Source organism: Acartia tonsa, chromosome 1, assembly GCF_053477335.1.
Source record: "Acartia tonsa isolate MP-2025a chromosome 1, ASM5347733v1, whole genome shotgun sequence".
Lineage (NCBI taxonomy): Eukaryota > Metazoa > Arthropoda > Copepoda > Calanoida > Acartiidae > Acartia > Acartia tonsa.
The window spans coordinates 19,814,588-19,836,443 of NC_137260.1; the positions used below are offsets into that span (position 1 = coordinate 19,814,588).

The following is a 21,856-nucleotide window of genomic DNA, read 5'->3' on the forward strand; positions in this document are numbered from 1 at the left end:
GCAAATTCTTGCAAAACATAGCAAATTCTGGCAAAACATAGCAAATTCTTGCAAAACATTGCAAATTCTTACAAAACATAGCAAATCCTTGCAAAACATAGCAAATTCTTGCAAAACATAGCAAATTCTTGCAAAACATAGCAAATTCTTAGAAAACTTAGCTTTTCTGTCCTTCAAATAGCTAATTCTTGCAAAACATAGCAAATTCTTACAAAACATAGCAAATTCTTGCAAAACATTGCAAATTCTTACAAAACATAGCAAATCCTTGCAAAACATAGCAAATTCTTGCAAAACATAGCAAATTCTTGCAAAACATAGCAAATTCTTGGAAAACTTAACTTTTCTGTCCTTCACATAGCTAATTCTTGCAAAACATAGCAAATTCTTGGAAAACTTAGCTTTTCTGTCCTTCACATAGCAAATTCTTGCAAAACATAGCATATTCTTACAAAACATAGCAAATTCTTGCAAAACATAGCTAATTCTTGGAAAACTTAGCTCTTCACATAGCTAATTCTTGCAAAACATAGCAAATTCTTACAAAACATAGCAAATTCTTGCAAAACATAGCAAATTCTTGCAAAACATAGCAAATTCTTGCAAAACATAGCAAATTCTTGGAAAACTTAGCTTTTCTGTCCTTCACATAGCTAATTCTTGCAAAACATAGCAAATTCTGGCAAAACATAGCAAATTCTTACAAAAAATAGCAAATTCTTGCAAAACATTGCAAATTCTTACAAAACATAGCAAATTCTTGCAAAACATAGCAAATTCTTGCAAAACATAGCAAATTCTTGCAAAACATAGCAAATTCTTGCAAAACATAGCAAATTCTTGGAAAACTTAGCTTTTCTGTCCTTCACATAGCTAATTCTTGCAAAACATAGCAAATTCTTGGAAAACTTAGCTTTTCTGTCCTTCACATAGCAAATTCTTGCAAAACATAGCATATTCTTACAAAACATAGCAAATTCTTGCAAAAAATAGCAAATTCTTGGAAAACTTAGCTTTTCTTTCCTTCACATAGCTAATTCTTGCAAAACATAGCAAATTCTTGGAAAACTTAGCTTTTCTGTCCTTCACATAGCTAATTCTTGCAAATTTGCTATGTTTTGTAAGAATTTGCTATGTTTTGCAAGAATTTGCTATGTTTTGTAAGAATTTGCTATGTTTTGCAAGAATTTGCTATGTTTTGCAAGAATTTGCTATGTTTTGCAAGAATTAGCTATGTGAAGGACAGAAAAGCTAAGTTTTCCAAGAATTTGCTATGTTTTGCAAGAATTAGCTATGTTTTGTAAGAATTTGCTATGTTTTGCAAGAATTTGCTATGTGAAGGACAGAAAAGCTAAGTTTTCTAAGAATTTGCAATGTTTTGTAAGAATTTGCTATGTTTTGCAAGAATTTGCTATGTTTTGTAAGAATTTGCTATGTTTTGCAAGAATTTGCTATGTTTTGTAAGAATTTGCTATGTTTTGCAAGAATTAGCTATGTGAAGGACAGAAAAGCTAAGTTTTGCAAGAATTTGCTATGTTTTGCAAGAATTTGCTATGTTTTGCAAGAATTTGCTATGTTTTGCAAGAATTTGCTATGTTTTGTAAGAATTTGCTATGTTTTGCAAGAATTAGCTATGTGAAGGACAGAAAAGCTAAGTTTTCCAATATTTTGCTATGTGATGGACCAAAAACCAATTTTATGCAAGATTTTGCTATGTGAAGAATCAAAAAGCTAGGTTTTGTGAGGTGAAGGGAGGCTACTTATGTCCTCAATCTTGCAAAATCTTTGTTAACCCATTAGTGCCGAGCGCCACTTTTATGGGCCGATCGAGCTGTAAGTTTCAGGGAAGCTTTATAATGGTCAAAACAGAATTCGTATTTTTTTGTTTTGCTCTAGTGGCGTGCACAGGAAAGTTGCAAAAAAACCCGGTTCGGCTTGGCCATAAATACCAACCAGGCATTAACACCCGTTTTTGGTGCTTTCCCCCAGTTTTAAAACCCGGTTGACCTGTATAAACCCGGTTATTTTGACCAAAAATCGAAAAATGTAATTTTTGAACGCCAAAAGTGAGATGAACACTTTTTAGAACTTTGATACGATCCGTAATTGAAAACTACACAACCTCATGTAATCTAAAGAGCTACAAGTATAATACGAAGCGATTTATTTCAAATTTCGTGTTTAGTTGGCGATTTCGGGTAAAAAAACCCTGTTTTGTTGTTGTTGTCAAAAAAGATCTATTAGTGAAACCGGGTAATAAAAATTTCAGACTCAAAATGGAAATGCCGAACCGGGCCTATATAGGGCGTAAAAAAACGATAAAAAAATCATATAAAAAATAATAATTTAAATAAAACGAATTCACAAATAGATGTACTTGTCAATAAACTTTAGATTTAACGAAAAAAATCAGCGACTTTACTATAAAAACAAAAAAGTTAGATGGGGTATTTTGAATTGTCATGATTTTCAAACTTTGTTGATCTATACCGGCAAACGGAAGTAAGCAAAACTGCCTGCTCCAGGGGGAAATGAAAGCCAGGGTAGTAGAGGGGGGATTCATACTGAGAATGATGCAATTATGAAGCCGGAAACCGGTTTTTTTTACATTTTCTGGCACCGGGTTTTAAAACCCGGTTCGGCACTAATGGGTTAAGGGAGGCATGTTATGCCCTTCATCTAACAAATTCTCACTTAAGGAAGGCTACTTATGTCCTTCCTAGGAAAGTGACTTCTGTCCTAATTTAGGAATGACTTTGTTTTCTTTCCATGATCCAAATATTTTTTTTACATCAATAAACAGCCGAGATTTTTAAAGCCAAAGTTTGGAAAAAGTGCTTGAGAAACTGGATATTGCTAAATATTTCTTAGTTTTTTATTAGTATAATACTTTTTATCAACCAGTTAAAAAACAAATAAGAAAGAAGAGCAAGTTTACAATTGATACATTTTTTATTGCATTAAAAAACGTTTCTTTTATATATAAAAAACTACTTTTCAAATTTTACTGAATACATTTTTCTTATAACCATTTTCCCTCAAATCTTATAATATCTCCCAATTATATGACCTTAAATAAACCCCTCCCCAATTTATGCTCATGACCAAAAGAATTAGCGCCACCCTTACCAATAAATTCACGCCCACTCATCAAATTAATCTAAGACACATAAAAATCATTTAAATTGTTAAATGTTTAATAAAAGTTTGTAGCTGTAACTTTTTGGTTTTTTAACTTATTTTGATAAAATAAAAAGTGTTTGATTTCTGTTTATGTAAACTTTCAATTTGCTACTAATTTTTATAGGATTTCTTTCTGTAAGGGTGTTTTTGCAATTTACACTAATCTAAAAATGCCTTTTAGAGCAAGTGAAAAAGTGCTTTCAGCATGAAATAAATTTCTGGGAAACATCTTTATATAAGTTTTATAAAAAGTATTGAAATTATGAGGAAAACACGTCATTTCACTTTAAAAAAACCTTTTTCTTGAAAAGTTACTTTTTCCTCAGCCACTTTTTCAAAACTTTGGCTCTAAAAATCTCAGCTGTTAATTGATGTAAAAAAAAAATATTTTTATATCTACTTATGTGAAAATCTACAGAGAACAAGGACATATACATTTTTTGATAATTCATTGAGAAATATGGGCTGCAGATGATTAAAAATACTTTTTCGAGGGTCATGCTGTATACTGTTATCTTATCATATTCTTTATTATTTTAATATTTTTGTTATCTTATCATATTCTTTATTATTTTAATATTTTTATTCCTGTGGCTGTAATTTCATGTGTGTGAATAATTTACATGAAAGTAACTAATTATGTTTCATATTTCTTCTTTAAAGTAATGTACCTTTTCTTTTTTTAAAAAGGAATTATATTTCATTCTTTTATTTTATTTTGTTTCATTTAACTTTTATGAAACAACGAGAATCTTTTTATGACTAATGTGTTTAAGGCATAATATTGAAAGTGCTATGGCCCAATACAGCCTTTTTATATTAAGTGTTTTATCCACAAATATGATTTGTATTCAATATAATTTGTAAACTGTTATTTAATCAATATCGCTCAATCTGATCATCAAGTATACTGGTCAATAATGCACTGAATAAATTACATTTTTGCAGGGATAAGGGATGGGAAACGTAGGAAAATATTATTTCAGGCCTATTTCAAGCCTAGGCCTATTTCTAGCCTAATAAACCAGTTTTGGGATAGCGCAGTGGTTCGTATAAAATGCTAATGAAAAAGCTGTGTGTGTGTGTGTAGATGAAGTATAGAATCAAATTCAGGTAGCTAGTTTAAAGTAAAAAACATAACTTTTTATAAACCTATATATTAATGGCTTTTGTTAAAATGAAGTTTTTTCTCTCCCAAAATTTTTTATCTTTTACTTTGGTAATTTGAACTGTCAGAAAGCTATCGTTGGGTTTCCCTCAGACAGATTTTAGTTTGTATTATTTGCATTTTTATTAATGAGTAAAAATTTTATTTGAAAATTTCATTGCTAATTAAAATTCAAAATAAATAAATAAATATGCACTTGGGTAACATTCTATCAAGTTCTTTGGATACTATACTGGATATAATGTAATGATATATCTGTACTGTGTTGTATTGTACAAAAATTAGGGTGAAGGTGTTGTATCAACTCCGTACTAAATTTTTAAAATTCAAAATACAACATCTAATTTATAAACTACCAAATGAAAATTTGTAGCTACCTTCTTTCAAAAAAAATAATCCCGTTATTTTTGTTTTTTCTATGTGGCCCTTTTTTAATGTTTAACTCTAAGCAGATTTAATAATTAAACTAATGTGATCTAACACCATTTATATTTAATTTTTCGTAGCAGACGAAATCATTATTTTTTCTAAATTGTCTGCTTCTAAAATTTCCGCCATCTGTGATTTGGGCTTGTTTTGTATCAACCAATCACCAATTGGCTCCGCCAATTGATGATTGGTTGATACAAAACAAGCCCAAATCACAGAACACTATTGGTTTAGAGCGGTAGCCAATATGAGCCGTCCGCCAGTAAGGTCATTAAATTAGGCAAATGGTAAAAGTTGCATGATCCCTTTCAAAACCAGGCCGAGACCTAATTTATGGCCAGGTTTCCTATCCCTTATCCCTGCATTTTTGAAACTACATTGCACAATAACCCAAAAACATACAAATCTCTTTCAACCTAGAATCTTAGTAAGGATTATATTTGGGTGTACAAAGACCTACATATATATAATTGTAATGCAGCCATGAGGCAGTAAAATGCTCTCTACGTGATATGAATCTTTAATTTTGATTTTTCTTTAAAGACAAAAGATACTTCTTTTGTCTTATAATAGAATGATATAATTTTTTAGGTTTTCCTGGTATAAACAATATTAAAGTCTAGTTTTTGTTCATAGTTTTATTAACAAATAATCAATATGATACGAAATATATTTTAATGGCTAGGTTTGTGTATTTTTGTGTCTGTCTTTATTGACTGTATCTCCTTGCATATAAAGCTCCTTGTTTTACATTAGTATGATAATATGCAATGTATTTGGAAGCAGCTTATTTGGCCTAATAAAAAAATAACGTGGTAAAATACAAATGACCAATTTCAAGCTAGTATACATTATAATTGAACAATGATAAAATGTATACTGGCCTATGTTTATTGTATGACATAATTTGTATTAGACCCAATAAGCTTTTCATGTATTTGTCAACATGAAAATGAAAAAAATAGCCGGCCCGAAATGAATGGAAATTTTTTTACTTGTTTTACATGCCATTATTGGTATCATTTTGCACAATAAAAGAGATTTCCATTCATAACCCTCTCTTATTACTTATCATGGATAAAGTGGCTTCTAGATGGTATAATAAAACTATTGAACCCTTGCACCTTTTATTTCATGGAATTTTAAATTATGATTTAAGCTTAACCAATCACATGTTTCTTCAAATGATTTTAGTTTAGTGACTTTATTCATTACATAAAATGTTCCTTTTTTGTGAAGATATTATGCTCAACAATTTATTGCAAAATAATCATTAATTTTGAAAATAAAATTTAAAAAGACCTCATGGATAACATTTGAAATAATCAAAAACTACGGCAGCTGAAATCTCATTTTAAAGTATATCTATCCCCAAATTCTTGTTAACAATCTAATAAAATGGTAGTTGTTAAGGACATGTGCACTCATTTTTTCAAACAGTTTTCAAAGACATTGATGTTAGAACTTAAAAGCAGAGTTTTTTGAATAAGTATATCTTTGGATAAATTTAGTTTAAGTTGAAGAGAGGTTTGAGAATAACTTTCATCTTGTGTTATTGATGATTACTAGTTTATTCCCTAAGTGTAAAAATACCCTTTGGTTGAAAAACCTTTGACTGGAAGTTGTAGACGTGAAAAAGGTGCACCTAGTAATTTTTTGATGAGTAAAAATTACAAAATTAATATCTTAAACAATTTAGGATGCAAGAAAATATTTTTCTGTCAAAGATTACAATAGTATATCTTTTTTTTTATGGTATTACATAAACCCACAATTAACCCATATTCAATATTCATATGCAGTACAGACAGACAGAGTAAGCATTATGATAGTAAAACTTCTCTATAATTACAAAAGTAGTACAATTCTTTTATATGTCAACCTTTTTACTGATTTTGTCATATGTGCAGGGTGTTTGATACTTTTATATATATGTATTGAACTAATTGAAATATTGTCCATTTAAATTTGGCGCATAAATTATAGTTCCTTTATAATTAATTTTATAATAATAACCATTTGCTTTGCCCCTAGTCTCTATGGGCTTATCCTTAAGAAAAAAATTATAAGATATGCTCGTTATATCTTTCTAAAGTTTAATACAAATAGGGATTGAAGCCTTTAAATAACCTAAAACCTGCTCTGGACTGATAATATAATTGTGATGTGATAGATCAAGCCGTTTGCTAGATATGTTTGGGAAAGATAAAAATTATATACCATCAAAATTGGTAGTAAATTAGTTCCTAGATTTGATAAAAAATATATATATATATAAATAGATGAGTAAAATGTGAAAGTTTGCTTGCCTGAAAAGTAATAAAAAGTATTTTATTGCAATAATATTGTGTGAATGTTTACTTTAGAGGTCATCTACAACATTTATTTACACATTTGTACTGTTTGTTCAGTCGATATTAAATATTGTTTACTTCAGAGGTAGGTTTATTGATTTATACAGTTTGTAAGAGCTTAAAGCAACTAGGGGCTCTGAATTGACGGGAAGGGTGAGGTAATAGGTAGAAAAAAACTTCAAAAACAACTTCAAAACTTTGATTCAGTAATAAAACAGCGAAAATAACAATAAATCCCTACTAAAACTCACAAATTCTTGGGACATTAACTAAACTTTCCTGAAATCCGAGGTACGATATCTTAACAAACAGTCATACACAAAACATATATCCTTAGTTTATTGATAATATTAAAATGTGCAATTATAATGTTAAAAGTATAGACGAAAATAATTTCTCTTCAAATGATCTAAAGAAGGATGATTTGGCTTTTTTGTAAATTATGTTTGTTGTTATCGTTTACTAGGGGGTTGAAGGCCCCGGGGGGGTTATATATTTTCACTTGCAGGCCCTAGTGTTCATACATTTGGATAAAAAATTTATACAATATTTTAGAAGAAAAAAAAGGAAATCATGCTACAGGTCTATAAAATTGCTCTTTTTTTAAAGCAAGATATCTATCAATGGCAGCTTTTGAATAAATTTTTTATATAATAGAAATAATTCTACATTAATAAAAAGTTGAAATTAAAACACTAAAGTTATTTATACAATGCAATATATTTATATGTTTTACAAATAATTTAACTTTAATTCTGAAGTTATAGTAGATAAATTATGAGAAAAAAATATTAATGATTTGGACAAACGGACAAGGAGCATATGATATGTACAATGGTCATTAAAAACATATAATTGTATCGTGTCCGAGAGACCCTCGGCCAAAGTAAATTATGTAATGAATGACGTTCTTAAAATTTAATTTTAACAGCATTTTAAATTACATAACCTTTTATAAAGATGCGATGTATCTCTACCATTCATTTTATTCAAAAGAAAAAAGAAACGTTAAATATCTTATTCCGATTTTTCAAAAATAGAATTTTTGTATGTATTATTTACTGATTTGTGTTTTTTTTTCTTTACATGACGATTGAGAATGAAAACTTATGTTTTTGTATATATTTGGCCTGTACAAAGATGTTAGTTTGATAAAGTAGTCTTGGGTTGGGATGGATCAATAGCTTTTAAAACATTGGGGTAGGGTAACTTCAGCAAATAAGAGTAAAGAATATACCAAGAAATTAGTTTCGTATTACATATTATCTTTGCTAACCAAAATATTGTTGCTAAAATTAGCAGCCAGATTTTGTTGGTTTATAAAACCTTTTCTTTGCAACATTTGCTTAGTGTTTAGAACTTTTCATTGTTAATACTGCACTTTGAGATCTAGGCCTTTATGATTCAGCCTCATGTAGACTAATCTTAATTTGTCCTTCCATGCATGATAACATAGCATAATTATTAATCCAAGGACGTGAAGTATGTTCATTATGACGTGCTCACAAAACTGCTTTGAATCTTTTATAAATATTTCATTTTAATATCTAAGGAAAGTTGTCAGTAACAAGGTGCGATAAATAACTACTAAAGTTTTATATTTGTTTAGAGAAAATAGGTAAAATTGCGGGAACGCTTAAAATAATATTCTAAACAACTTAATCTCACATTTCTTTTCTTCCACCCTCTCATGGGAAATGACAATGAAAACTAAACGCAGATCCCTTTCATAAAACCTTAGGTTTTAGAGTTGTTAGGTTAGGTTATTTCTGACTACCTAATGTAAGAAATATGATACATATAGTTGGTACAATTCTATATGGTTTAATTCTATGTCCCAGTAAAAAATTATATTATAAAGTTTTTTTTTTTGAAGCTTTGTAAACAACTAACGACTGCGCCCCAAGCATCAATGGGGCTCTCTAATTAAATGGGTACATAGGGGATAGAAAAAATAGTCTAAAACCACTCCAAGGAATAAATCTACAATTTAAATGACCTATGTGAAGATTCCCTATAAATGAGAACCCAATCAGTTCAGTATAACTGAAATCTTTAGCTTGAGACAAAAAACGTTAGTACTTTATTAAATAGAATAATGTAAACATACCTTCTTGAATAAAAACATGAACAGTTGCTGGTTCTGAGTTGCTAGGGCTGCACGTGTAGTTTCCCTCGTTTTCTTTAGTTGCAGAGGGCAGGGACAGACGCGACGTTGTACGTGTCCCGTTCTCGTTGGCCCTAAAATTTTTAAAAAATAACAGTATAGACGTTGATGTTTCTGCTTTCATTAAGAAACATGAAAACATAAATAAAAGCTTTTTGTAGTAATTTTAGTAAAAATATTCTAAAATTTGAAATATTTGTCTCTCCATCTGAATTTTTTCAGGGAAACGTGATTTTCTGATCTGCTATTCAAGACAAACAGTTGCAATTTTATAAAAAATTCCTATTGTTAAAAACATATTTAAGTATTAGATATCCTATCAAAGCGATCTTTTATAACTGATTTCTACATTTTTTTGCTTTTTGTGGTCTGATTAAAAATTTTGTGGGCAATAGCATCAAATTAATACTAGATTTCCTGTTGTTGCAAGGGATTTTTATTTCTATGTTATTTTCTTGGTGATTGAATAATTTTTTTGATTAGTTTTGCTTCATCCTACTTACCTAGTATCCACATTAACTCCTCGACCACTATCATAGTTCACCATCCGTCCATTGTGGTACCAAAATATGAAGGAAGGTGGAGTTGGTGTCTTTTCTAAAAAATAAGTTGATATTTGTAAACAGGTTGTCTAATTGAGGAATATTTAGATTTAGCAAAACACCCATTAAGTATCATCTAACAAATTCGATCAAAATATATACATTGATACAATTTGTCTTTTACTCAAACAAAAAGAAATACTGATTTAATAACTTTCTTGCATTAAAGTTATACCTACCTAACAACTACTATAAACCTACCTATAACACAAGTAAGAGACAATGTAGAACCCAGATCAACACAGTATTCATCTATACCTTGCATAAATAATACCTACTATAGAATATAAACCTACCTATAACACAAGTAAGAGACAATGTAGAACCCAGATCAACACAGTATTCATCTATACCTTGTATAAATATTACCTACTATAGAATATAAACCTACCTATAACACAAGTAAGACACAATGTAGAACCCAGATCAACACAGTATTCATCTATACCTTGTATAAATATTACCTACTATAGAATATAAACCTACCTATAACACAAGTAAGAGACAATGTAGAACCCAGATCAACACAGTATTCATCTATACCTTGTATAAATATTACCTACTATAGAATATAAACCTACCTATAACACAAGTAAGAGACAATGTAGAGCCCAGATCAACACAGTATTCATCTATACCTTGTATAAATATTACCTACTATAGAATATAAACCTACCTATAACACAAGTAAGAGACAATGTAGAACCCAGATCAACATGGTATTCTTCCCCGCCTTGTATAAATGCTTCAGATCTCACTACATTCAGGTTCACCTAAATAGCAAAGATATTGGCTATCCTAAACTCAACCTAACAGTACAAACTTTGTCTTGTAATAATTCACCCCTATTTATAGCTATAGTAATTTGACCCTTCCCTTACCTATTAAATAGATACAATGTTAGCATATCTAGTATTATCTAATGTGGCCCAAGAATGAACTCAAAACCTACTAAACAGCAAGTGAATATATTTGCCTTTCATGCAAATGGTACTGAAAAACAAATACTTTAATCATAACTTAATCAATGAAAATAAAGAAAGTTGATGAAAAACATCAAAAATAAAATTAAAACTTTTTTATTTATCTATGCAAAAGATAAAAGTTACGTACAATATTCAAACTATATTCCCTATATTTGAAAGTCTCCCTAACTTGAACAAACACATCACTTTAAAAGTTAAATTTTAAGTCCAAACAATTTCATGAAGATCAAACTTATAGATAGTTTTCAAATCTCATATTCTTTACTCTCAACTTTTTAGTACTTTTTTACATTCTAAATGCATAGGTTTTCTAACAATTGGCTTTGTTTCTTATAGAAAAACTCAAATTTGTGTGATTAAGGAATCAATTATCTTACCCACAAGTTCAACATGTTAAATTTAAAATAAGATGCTGCAGAAGGAGGGTGAATGGACCCATCAAGGCATCCCAACCATTCAACCCTCTACACCAAGGGAGGTGTCAAGGTAAAAAGGCCATACACCCCTTAAATTGAATGTGTGTTTTTGTGTCTTAATTTATCAGTAAAAGGACACTTTTATGACATTTTTATGTTGAATTTGTATAGGGTGGACACAGCCTCTACCAATAACAAAATTAATTCGGAAAAAAATCATGAAACCTATACGTGTTTTTCAGCTGTCGTTGGGGGGCAACACATTGTAAAATTGACGACCTCTCCATTTGCCCCCCAAATATTATTTTAGATTTTTTTCGCTTGTTGGTTATACCTTATTTCTGGGGTGGACACCCCCTTAACTCTATAATAACACCTCTCTTATTATCTATAATATACTGCCTACACTATCGAATTATCAAAAATTTACAGATGCATGTCAAATTTTAAGAATACACTTCAAAAAACCCTGTATAAAACTCCTAATAAAGTAAATAAAAACCTTGAAATAGCACACATTTTATTTCTTCCTAGTCATGTAATATTTTTTTTCAATATCAACACTAAACTTGTTGTTATCCTTGTTTTACTCCCCAGGTCAAAGCCATTCAACATTGTTGTATGGAAAGTAAAATTTTACACTCAATCAAACCAAACTGCAAAATTTTTTAGCACGAGAAGTGCAATTCTGACAAAGATTTTAAAAGAGATTTACATATGAGGAACAAGAAATGTATGGCATTATAGGGTATTATACAATTATACAAATGAACAAATAACTTTAATAAATACCAGTCGGATATACCAAATGGTGCAATTGGATATTTTTGCAACATTTGAAAAACATTTAGTTCAAGTGTTCCTAACTTTAGAATTTTCTCTATGTAAAGTTATAAAGTTGTAAAGCAATTGACAAAATACAGATAGATAACCAAGTTAAGGAGTTCAAAAGTTTTAATGTGAAAACACAGAAACTAGGAATGGGAATTGTAATAACCAGACACAAAAATAAAACAATCTACTCTAAAAACTGATAGGGAATGTATAATTGTCATAGGTTGACAGGCCTTATAAAAACTTGCAGTTTGTAAAATCATTAGTTTTATTAAAAACAAAAGTCAATTAGACTTTGCTTATTACAAAACATGTATTAATCGTAGGCTTTAAAAGTAACTCTAATAGAAAAGTTGTAGCTTTTGATATATATTTAAATTTTGTAAATATTGAGTTTAACGAGATCCAAGTTTATAGATAAACTATTCAGACACAGAACACAAAGATAATAAAGGTACTAAGAAAGAGAGGGAATGTCTGATTGAGCCAATAGGAGAATCGCATCGGTACATACATTTAATTTCATTGGTTGAAATTTTATACACATCTTGTTAAAAATGCATGTTTTTTTTTCATTTCATACATAGTTAAAAGTCAGCTGTAAACAGTATATTTTCTTAGTAGAAAGCTTTGCGGAATCAGAATTAATTGCCCAAAAATTTCGTTTAAATTTGAAAGCTTAGTAACGAGGTGGATTCTTAAAAAAAAGTTTGGCTGGCTACTCGCTGGTGATGCAAAATCATTTTTGTGAAAAATCCTCCAAAATCGAATAAAAGAATTTACAAAAATTAAATAAAATCTTAAAAGGGTTATCAACATATGATTTTGTTTAATTTTTGTAGATTTTTAATGTGCTTTTGAATGATTTTTCACAAAAATAATTTTGCTTCACTATCGAGTAGCGAGTCTATAATTTCTTAAGAATTCACATCAGCTTGAGTCGAAAGTAAACAATACTTTTGTCTGCTAGAAATGTTCCTTCTTAGATTTGACGAAAAAAGGGTTCACAATATGCTTCTATTCTTCTATTTCTATTACAAAGATAAAAGGAAGGATATATCCTCTGCAAAAAAAAAAATTCTGTCTGCAAATCACAAATGGTAGTTCTATTGATTTATTTTCTGTATTTAGCTTACTAAAAATATACAGGAAATTATATATGTTTAAGAGTACTTGAATAATGGGGCATTCCGTATACAATGAACTTGGCCCGTTAGTCTGTCGTTCATACTGTCGTTTACATGGGATTTGCAATGTACTTGACTGTTTTCACCGATAGAATGTTTATTTAAGTAAAGATTTTGCTTGCCAAATGATAAGTACACAATAATTTCATTGGTTCGTCGGACTATCTGTTTAGGACACCAATGTTATTAGGGAAAATATTTTTTCCCAGTTGCTATTCTTGCTAGTTGCTGTGAAATTGTCCATTTGTTGATCATTATGCTTTTATTATAAGGAAAACTTTAAGTGCTTTAAAGATAAAACAGTGCAAAGAAGTCCGTAGCTTTGATTATGAAGGTCTAATTATGCAAAAAGAAAAAAATATAAGAAAACCAAGGCTAATTATTAGTTTATGCTAAAGAAACCATAATATTAGATCACTTAGAAAAGTTTCTTTTTCCATTTAAACAAAACTACACCATAATTAATTTTACATAGCAATGTTTGCCTATGTTATAAGTAAGGGTTGATCATTCATCATTAGCAAACATCCAATCTGCAAAAAAACGATGCATATCAGTTTAAGGAATGCTATTAACCAGAAAATTAACAACTTATACCTTAACTGCCAATTTATTACCTTCATAAAAATAATGCAATTAAAGGTAGATTTTTTTACCTCTGGAAGACAAAATTACATTTACTTGACTAATTTTTGTGTAAACAATTGCTTGATTGTACTATTTTTTGTGCTTTTTATAATAAGCTTGTTTTCTCCAAAGACTGACAAACTTTTATATTATTATCCATAATTTTTTAGTTTAGAATACTTCATCCTATTTCTAATTATTTATTTATGTACTAATTAATTTAAACGTCAGAATAAAACACTATAAAAACTAACAAAAGTAACCCTTTATATACATAAAATAGTACTTTTTTCTTAGACTATTAGAAAATTTTGCGAACTGTAAATATAATGCAATGAATTTCAACTTTTAAGTCATTTGTCAATTAATCCCTGACAGATAATAATAATGATTATTAAAAGTCAATCAATAAGCTATTTATGTTATATCAATATTGAGGAAAAGTGATTTACTGTATTGGTCACTTCTAAAACTCAGTATTGATATAAAACTTGGTGGCCTTTTAGCCCCCTCTTCTACTTTCTCGTTGAATATTTAGATGACGAAATTTTTTTTAATTAAGTTTAGTTCATAACTTTGGAAGTTAAACCAAATAACTTTATTTGTTCGTTTCCAATGACCACGTTAATTTTTATAATAGCAATGCATAATAAAGCAGCCTAGTCTTTAGCACTTTCAATTAAGATTCTCTAAACCAATAAATTATACGTGATCAAAAATGTTCATAAGTCTTTGCAATCTATTCTTGATTTATTTTATCAAAGAAAAATATTTATTACATTATAGAAAACAGGAAAAATACTTCTTTGGAAATAAACTGTAGTCTTCTATCTATAATACAAAGTAAAACGATGGCTGTCTGTTTGTCTGTCTGTCTATCTGTTTGTTTGTAGCGAAGGATCTCGCTAACCGCTGAACCGATCGGGTTCTCCTTTACAGAGTAGCTTCTCATAGGTCCCGGGAAGGTTTATAATATAAAAAAATAAAATTTCCCCCCCAAAGAAATTTTTTTTTGCATTCTTATTTTAAATCTAAAATACGAAAATTTGGTTTTATCAAACCTCTTGTACGTAAAACACATATGTTACTTAAATTTATAAGCTTGCTGCGCTACTGATAATAAAAGTTTACCTGTCTAGAAATAGTTCCGGTTGAAGTAGACACCTAATATATCATCAATAATAAACAACCAATCATTAAGCAATATGAAATTAATTTCATAACAAAATTTTCCAATCACTATTGAAAACTGCAACATTCAAGTGTCTGGATGTTTTTGCAAATTTGTTTAAAATAAATTTATTTTTGCAATAACGAAATTTAGATTAAATATATTTGTAATAAAAAAATAGATCTTACTAATAAATACCATTGATAAGTATTGTTTATAGATTTTTTTGCATTTGATGAAGAAAAAGAATTAATATAAGAAGTAAAGATAAAATAAATAGAGAAAAACAGATTTAATTGCAAAAGTAGATGGTATGGAGTGGGGGTTGAGAAAATGTTTTATGGCAACAAGTTTTGCAAGTACTTTTATGTTAGAATTGTACCTCTTTTTTAAATTACTGCACTTAAAAATAATTTTCTTATGCAAATACAAAATTGAAAAGCAGAGAAGAGTCCGAAAATGAAATCTATGAGAAAAGAAGTAAAAAATATGTGAACTGAATAAAAAAAGAGGTCCAGAATCAAACAGCTGGGATCTTGTGGTAAGAGTTGAAACAAATTGAGACCGTTCAAGTTTGTATTAGTTTTCTTATAATGTACTCAGAAAAGAGTTTGCTTCAGGTAAGAAATATTAACCCTTAACGGTCGGGGGGTTTTTTTCTATCTCATTTTATGTGTGTGAAAGATAAAGCTGCCAAGTACAGCTGCGGCCGCTGAAATTTATATTTTGATATTTCTAATGTAAAATTTACATAAAGATAAACATTTTCTGGAAAAAAATTGTTCTTCTAGCTTCAAAAATAAAAAAAATACAGCCGTTTGAAATTTTTAAGTAAAGAAAGACCTAAAAACAAAGGTTGTTAAATAAAAGAGTGAAAGAAGCGAAAATTGACTTAGACTTATAAAAGGGTCGGATATTCATTATCAAACAGGGGACTTGCACAAAAAAATTTAGCCCTCTAGAGAACCATTTTTAAGTGAACCAATGGGTAAAGGGTAAAAAGTGTTAAAATTCAAAATGACAATTTTAAACTGTAAAAAAAGTGAATCAAAAAGGAAAAGCAAGCATTTTAATCTATTAACAGAGCAAAATATGGAAAACAATAACTTTTCTATGGTTCAATCTTTTTATTTCTCTCTTTTGACATATAGTTCTTAAAATTTGGTAACTTTACTGTATTACACTTCATGTACAGCTGTTACACAGTAGATTCCAATTCAATTATTTCACTTAGATAGATAAATCAATTTAATGTGCAACAACACAATGACTTTTACTTTTCTTTCTTTTTATATAAGATTGTATTTAGGATTATCTATAATTTAAAATAGTAAAAAATTGTTATTTTGTCTTAGGAATAAATTCTGTGAAGTGGTAAGGTTTTAGATCCTCTTCAAACAAAAATAAGTGTCAAGTTACATAATTTTCTGTTTTCTTTCTATTTTACTTGGCATTATTGCTGTAATAAGTTTTGGAGGAAAAGTTTTGATTTGTCAGGTAAAGCACTTCATAAAGTTTCAGGGATGTCAAGTGCAATACTAATTGTAAACAAAGAAATATATTTTCATTTTTTAGGTTTGTATTGAAGGAGATCTATTTTGCATAAGAATTATTGCTAATCTATCAATAAGAAACTTAATAGTTATTTCTCACATCGTATTATAAACAGCTTTCCGCGGATATAGAATGTACAATTATCAGATTAAAACCAGTTTTATAGCCCTGAGGTGCCAAAGGCACGGGCTAAAAAAACTGGTTTTAAACTCATGATTATACAATTTTATATTCGTAGAAAGCTGGATATTATACGATGCTTGACATAGTTTTTTCGTATGGATGAGAACCGGCTCCTATCCACCAGAATCGAATGAATACGAAAAAAAATTTTATTGAATTATTATTTTTCTGTTTGGATCGACTGTTTTAAAATAGCATTTATTTAAATTTTTATGTTGATGACACTGTAAGTGTCCAGGACAGTATAATCAATGCAGGGATGACACCCTTGAAGCTCATGTCCTGTAATTACCATCAAAAGATAAACAAAACTGCAAAGCTTTGGTATTTTTAGCTTCAATAATAGCTGATTAATAACAGTGCATAATAATTTCATTTAAACTAATTTAATTATGATGATTCCAACTAATTTAGATTGGTGATTCATGATCAAGTTGTTTTATCAAATCAATTAAACTTTTTAAAATTAAAACAAAATATCTGTTCATACTTTAAAGTTACCTTTCAGGCCTTTAAAATTAGAAACTATCTTTAAATAACTGATAAAATTTCAAAAGAAGATGTTGTTTAGTTAAATCATAGCAATCATTTCCTGTTTGCAATTTGGTTATAAAAGTTATGCACGTGTGTGCAGGTTATGTTAGATCTCATACAACTGCTAATTTGTGAAGCTTGTGCAAGTGGGGACAATTATGATATTTAATTGCATGATAATCAAATGTTTAAATGTTTGTTGTCAAACTGAGATAGAGGAGTGGGTAAAAGATGTAGTAGATAAAGAGAGAAAGATGTGAAGATGGGAATAGAATGAAATTAGAAAGTGTACATTTTGGAGAAAGGTAGTAATTGAAAGTAAGAGAGACTGCACTTAAGTGCACATAGAAACATAAATAGTTGCCAGGTATATGATGCCAGTAGTTCCTAATTAAAATGTTCTAGATTTATATAAAACCATTACAATTAGTTACTGTGCAATGAATACTAGGGTTCATTAAAAATTCCTAAAATTAACTTTGTTATTCTTTAGGTCGAATTTTTTTTCTAAGGAATAACATGCGCTAAAATATGCACCAGACAAAATTCTAGAAAATGAAAGTTTCCATATTATGCTAGTCTGATTATGGCTTGAATTTTCTTAAAGCATAGCAGAGTTTTTCAAAGGAACTTAAAGGAACATCTTTAGTTAAAAGTTGGTTAAGCAAAGGCTTTGGGATTTATGAATTATGAAATGTACAAAATGCAGCCTCTAGTTAGATATAGCAATTTTCTTTCTATTTGAAATAGAAATACAATAAGTACAAAACTTAAATGCAACAAGCAATGTTTCTAACTTTTAACTTAAAAAGTAAGATCAAACACTAAACAAGAACAGTTGTGTTAGGATTTACAATTCACAAGGTAAAAATTCATATTTGTTATGCAGATAAATAAATAGATTTTATATTGTAAGAAAATAATTGATCCTAAAATTTTAAGACTTTCATATTCAATTATACCCAAGTGTGATTATGATTAAGTTCAAAATTAAAATCTTACATTATCTAAGAATGAAAGATCACATTCATATTCCAATGAAAATTAATTGGAATATGCAGAAATTTAATTTTAATATATGACTTTTAAATTCATGTTTTTTTAGATTTTGTATAAAGTATCTAATTTCTAATTATTAAGTATTTATAACCACCCAGTATTTTATTTAGTTGCATCCTATTAATGGGTCACAGCAAAAATGCAAACAAAATTTTGGCAGTGGCAGTAAAAAAGTTTGTGCACTGGTAATTGATGCCTATCTCCATACTTTTATCTCCTTGATTCCCAGTTGGGACAACTACACTCCCTTGAAGCAGGGATAAAAGGATGTTTGTGTGTTTGGTGTGAGTTGAAAAATGTGACCAGTGTGTTTGATTGTTGTGTAAGTTTACTCTTCCTGAATTTCAAAAGGACAAAGGTGTGAGTAATTAGTCCTAAGGACTTAAATCATTATCAAATAACTGCAGATTGCATATTCAGTGGTTGCCAAGTCAGGTGCAGGTAGTGTCCATTTGTTTTGTGCACTATGAGCAGTACATACACAATGTTGAGGAAGTTGTAAAGAATCTAGTATGTGTGTAACTTTCATGACAAAAGATTTCATAATGAAACCAGAAAATATCTACATTTGATATGAACAAAGCCTAGCTTAAAGATTCTATAGATTGTGTTCTGACTACATGACATGATTTGAGCAGAGATGGCTAAAACTAAGGTAACAGGTGCTACAAGAATTTTGGCGTATACATTAACACTTTATCTAAAATTCCAAATTCCTACAACAATCATATTTCTGGCATAGGATAATGTTATAATTATAAGATTATCAAAATAAAAAAATGACTAGCATTTGCTTAGAAATTAGTTAATTATTTTGAAATTTCTTCCTAACTCAAGTTATAATCTCTCTTTGAGATAATACACTCTTTTATATCTTTTGAAGTTAATGAAGTGCAATTATGATCTGAGATAACTATCAGTAAAAAATATATTGTTCTTTTTGCAAGTAAGATTGGAATTAAGTAATGTTCATTGTATTTAAAAAAAAAATTATTATAATAAAGAATACAGTACAAAAATATTTATAAAAAAAATATTTTTGTTTGCTACTTTCATGAATTCTTTTAACATGTTAAATTTAAGTATATTATTCAGATTTAACAAAAAGCTTTATAGTAATTCTATATTTTGTTTCCTTTTAAATTTAAAATATAAAAAAATTCAAATTATGAATGTGTACAACTATGTCTAAGCTAAAAAGTGAGATTCTTTTTTAATTTCAAACTTTAATTATAGGAAGTTAAAGTTTTACTTTTAGGTTAAAGTTTAAAATTAAATTGAGTTTTTTTAGATATTCTTGTACATCAAGAAATTTGAGACATTTTCTATCATTCAAAATTTGGAGAAATTAGATAATCTTCTGAGAAAGTTTACCCTTGTAAATAAAACATTATTAATTAGGATATAGATTTCTATATAAAAATTATTTGTGATTGGAGAATCACAATTAAAATTTTGTATCTAAATGTAAATAAGAGGCTTTAACAAATGATTTTCTTTAAAGTAATGTAAATAAATTTTCCCTTAATTCTTAATTAAATCATATATGAATATCTTACCAAATTAAACATCATTGTATTATTATTTGATTATTACCAAATCCTCTAATCCCTTCAATATCCTGGAATATTGTGTAGATATGATCAAGTGATTCTTGGATAGTCACAAGATCATTTTATCAATTTGTATGTGTTATTTTAAGACTTTTAAGTACAGTTAGTAGTTGAGAAAATGCTGTATCAAAGAGTTGGGAGTTTGATAAAATATTGTAATTTAGTTAATTTGTACATTTTTGTAATATGTTCTTTTGCTGATCGATCCTAGATTTGAATCTTATTAGAAAATCTTCAAATTTCCCCAAATGCTATTGCTTTGATGAATAGTTCGGATAAAGAAAAATGTAAATGGTTTAAAAGGTTCCTATAGATCAATGACAATTTACTCTTTTCAAATATTACTATAATAACTTTTTGCTATAATAATTGTTAATCTAATAACAGATGAACAAATCTAAAAAAATTATTGGTTGTAATTGTTTCACTTAATTTGTCCGTTCCTTTATCTTATATGAATGTTTATATTTTCATTGAAGAATAATTTGAAATTTAAATTTTTTAACATTCATCTATTTTCATATTTTAAAGTATTTGCCTCAAATAGTTTAAATTTGGTACATACTCTTAGATTTTAGCATTTTTTTTATTGAATATAAATTATTTTGAATTTGAAAAAAATGAAATGTATAATAACTTAAAGATACAATGAAACGTGTAACTCAAGACGTTAAAAATAGATTCGCTGATATGTTTTACACCTGATATAAAATGTCTTAGTATTAAAGTAAATACTGACAATCATTATTTCCATGCACAAATTAAACTTGCAGATGGAGATTTTTGACAAATTAGGTGACTTCTTAACTAAGGGGGGGGGGGGTTAATGCAACCATCTCATAATCAGTGATTAAATGGCACTTAGAATTCGAATTTCGATCTGAAATTTTACGTGAGTAATCCTTTGTAGGTCTATTTTCCCTAAATCGAACAAAAAGTTGGAAAAGTAATGGCTGGCGGCTGGCATCTCAGCCGTTTAGCCTTTTTTTGACTATTTTCAGGGCAAATTCATCATTAATTACGTAGGAATCAACTTTTAAAAACTTATTTTTGGTTTAATTCATGGTAAATGATAGCAATAACCATTTTTTAAATTTCTAGTACCAGCTTCTAAACGGCTATAACCGGCTGAAAACGGCTGGGAGCTGCAAAGATTATGAAGGGTAGATATGGCGTGTGACGTGTCTAGGGGTAGGTTTTTATGGCTACTGAGCTCAAAAATACTTCCAAAAATAGTTGCCGCCCATCCATATGGCAGCTGGGTAACAGCTGCAGCTCAGCTGGGAGCGGCCAAGAGTAGAATGCGTAGATATGGCTTGTGACGTGTCTAGGGGTAGGTTTTTATGGGTGCTGAGCTCAAAAATACTACCAAAAATAGTGGCAGCCCATCCATATGGCAGCTGGGTAACAGCTGCAGCTCAGCTGAGAGCGGACAAGAGTAGAATGAGTACATAGGGCTTGTGACGTGTCTAGGGGTAGGTTTTTATGGGTGCTGAGCTCAAAAATGCTACCTAAAGTAGTGGCGGCCAATCCATATGGCAGCTGGGTAACAGCTGTAGCTCAGCTGGGAGTGGCCAAGAGTAGAATGAGAAGATAGGGCTTGTGATGTGTCTAGGGGGTAGGTTTTTATGAATGCTGAGCTCAAAATTACTACCAAAAATAGTGGTGGTCCATCCATATGGCAGCTGGGTAACAGCTGCAGCTCATCTGTGAGACCAAGAGTAGAATGAGTACACAGGGCGTGTGACATGTCTAGAGGTAGGTTTTTATGGGTGCTGACCTCAAAAAT

General features: G+C 29.4%; 1 protein-coding gene across 1 annotated transcript in view; it reads right to left on the reverse strand.

The window, feature by feature from the left end:
- LOC145314538 (leucine-rich repeats and immunoglobulin-like domains protein 1) overlaps positions 1-21,856 on the reverse strand; it is a 91,548-nt gene that overhangs the window by 4,631 nt on the left and 65,061 nt on the right. Inside the window, exons 7-10 of the mRNA XM_080154500.1 lie at positions 15,085-15,116; positions 10,580-10,676; positions 9,805-9,898; positions 9,245-9,375 (exon numbers count right to left, since the gene is read on the reverse strand). Coding sequence (XP_080010626.1) covers positions 9,245-9,375; positions 9,805-9,898; positions 10,580-10,676; positions 15,085-15,116 — 354 coding nt within the window. The remainder of the gene's footprint in view (positions 1-9,244; positions 9,376-9,804; positions 9,899-10,579; positions 10,677-15,084; positions 15,117-21,856) is intronic.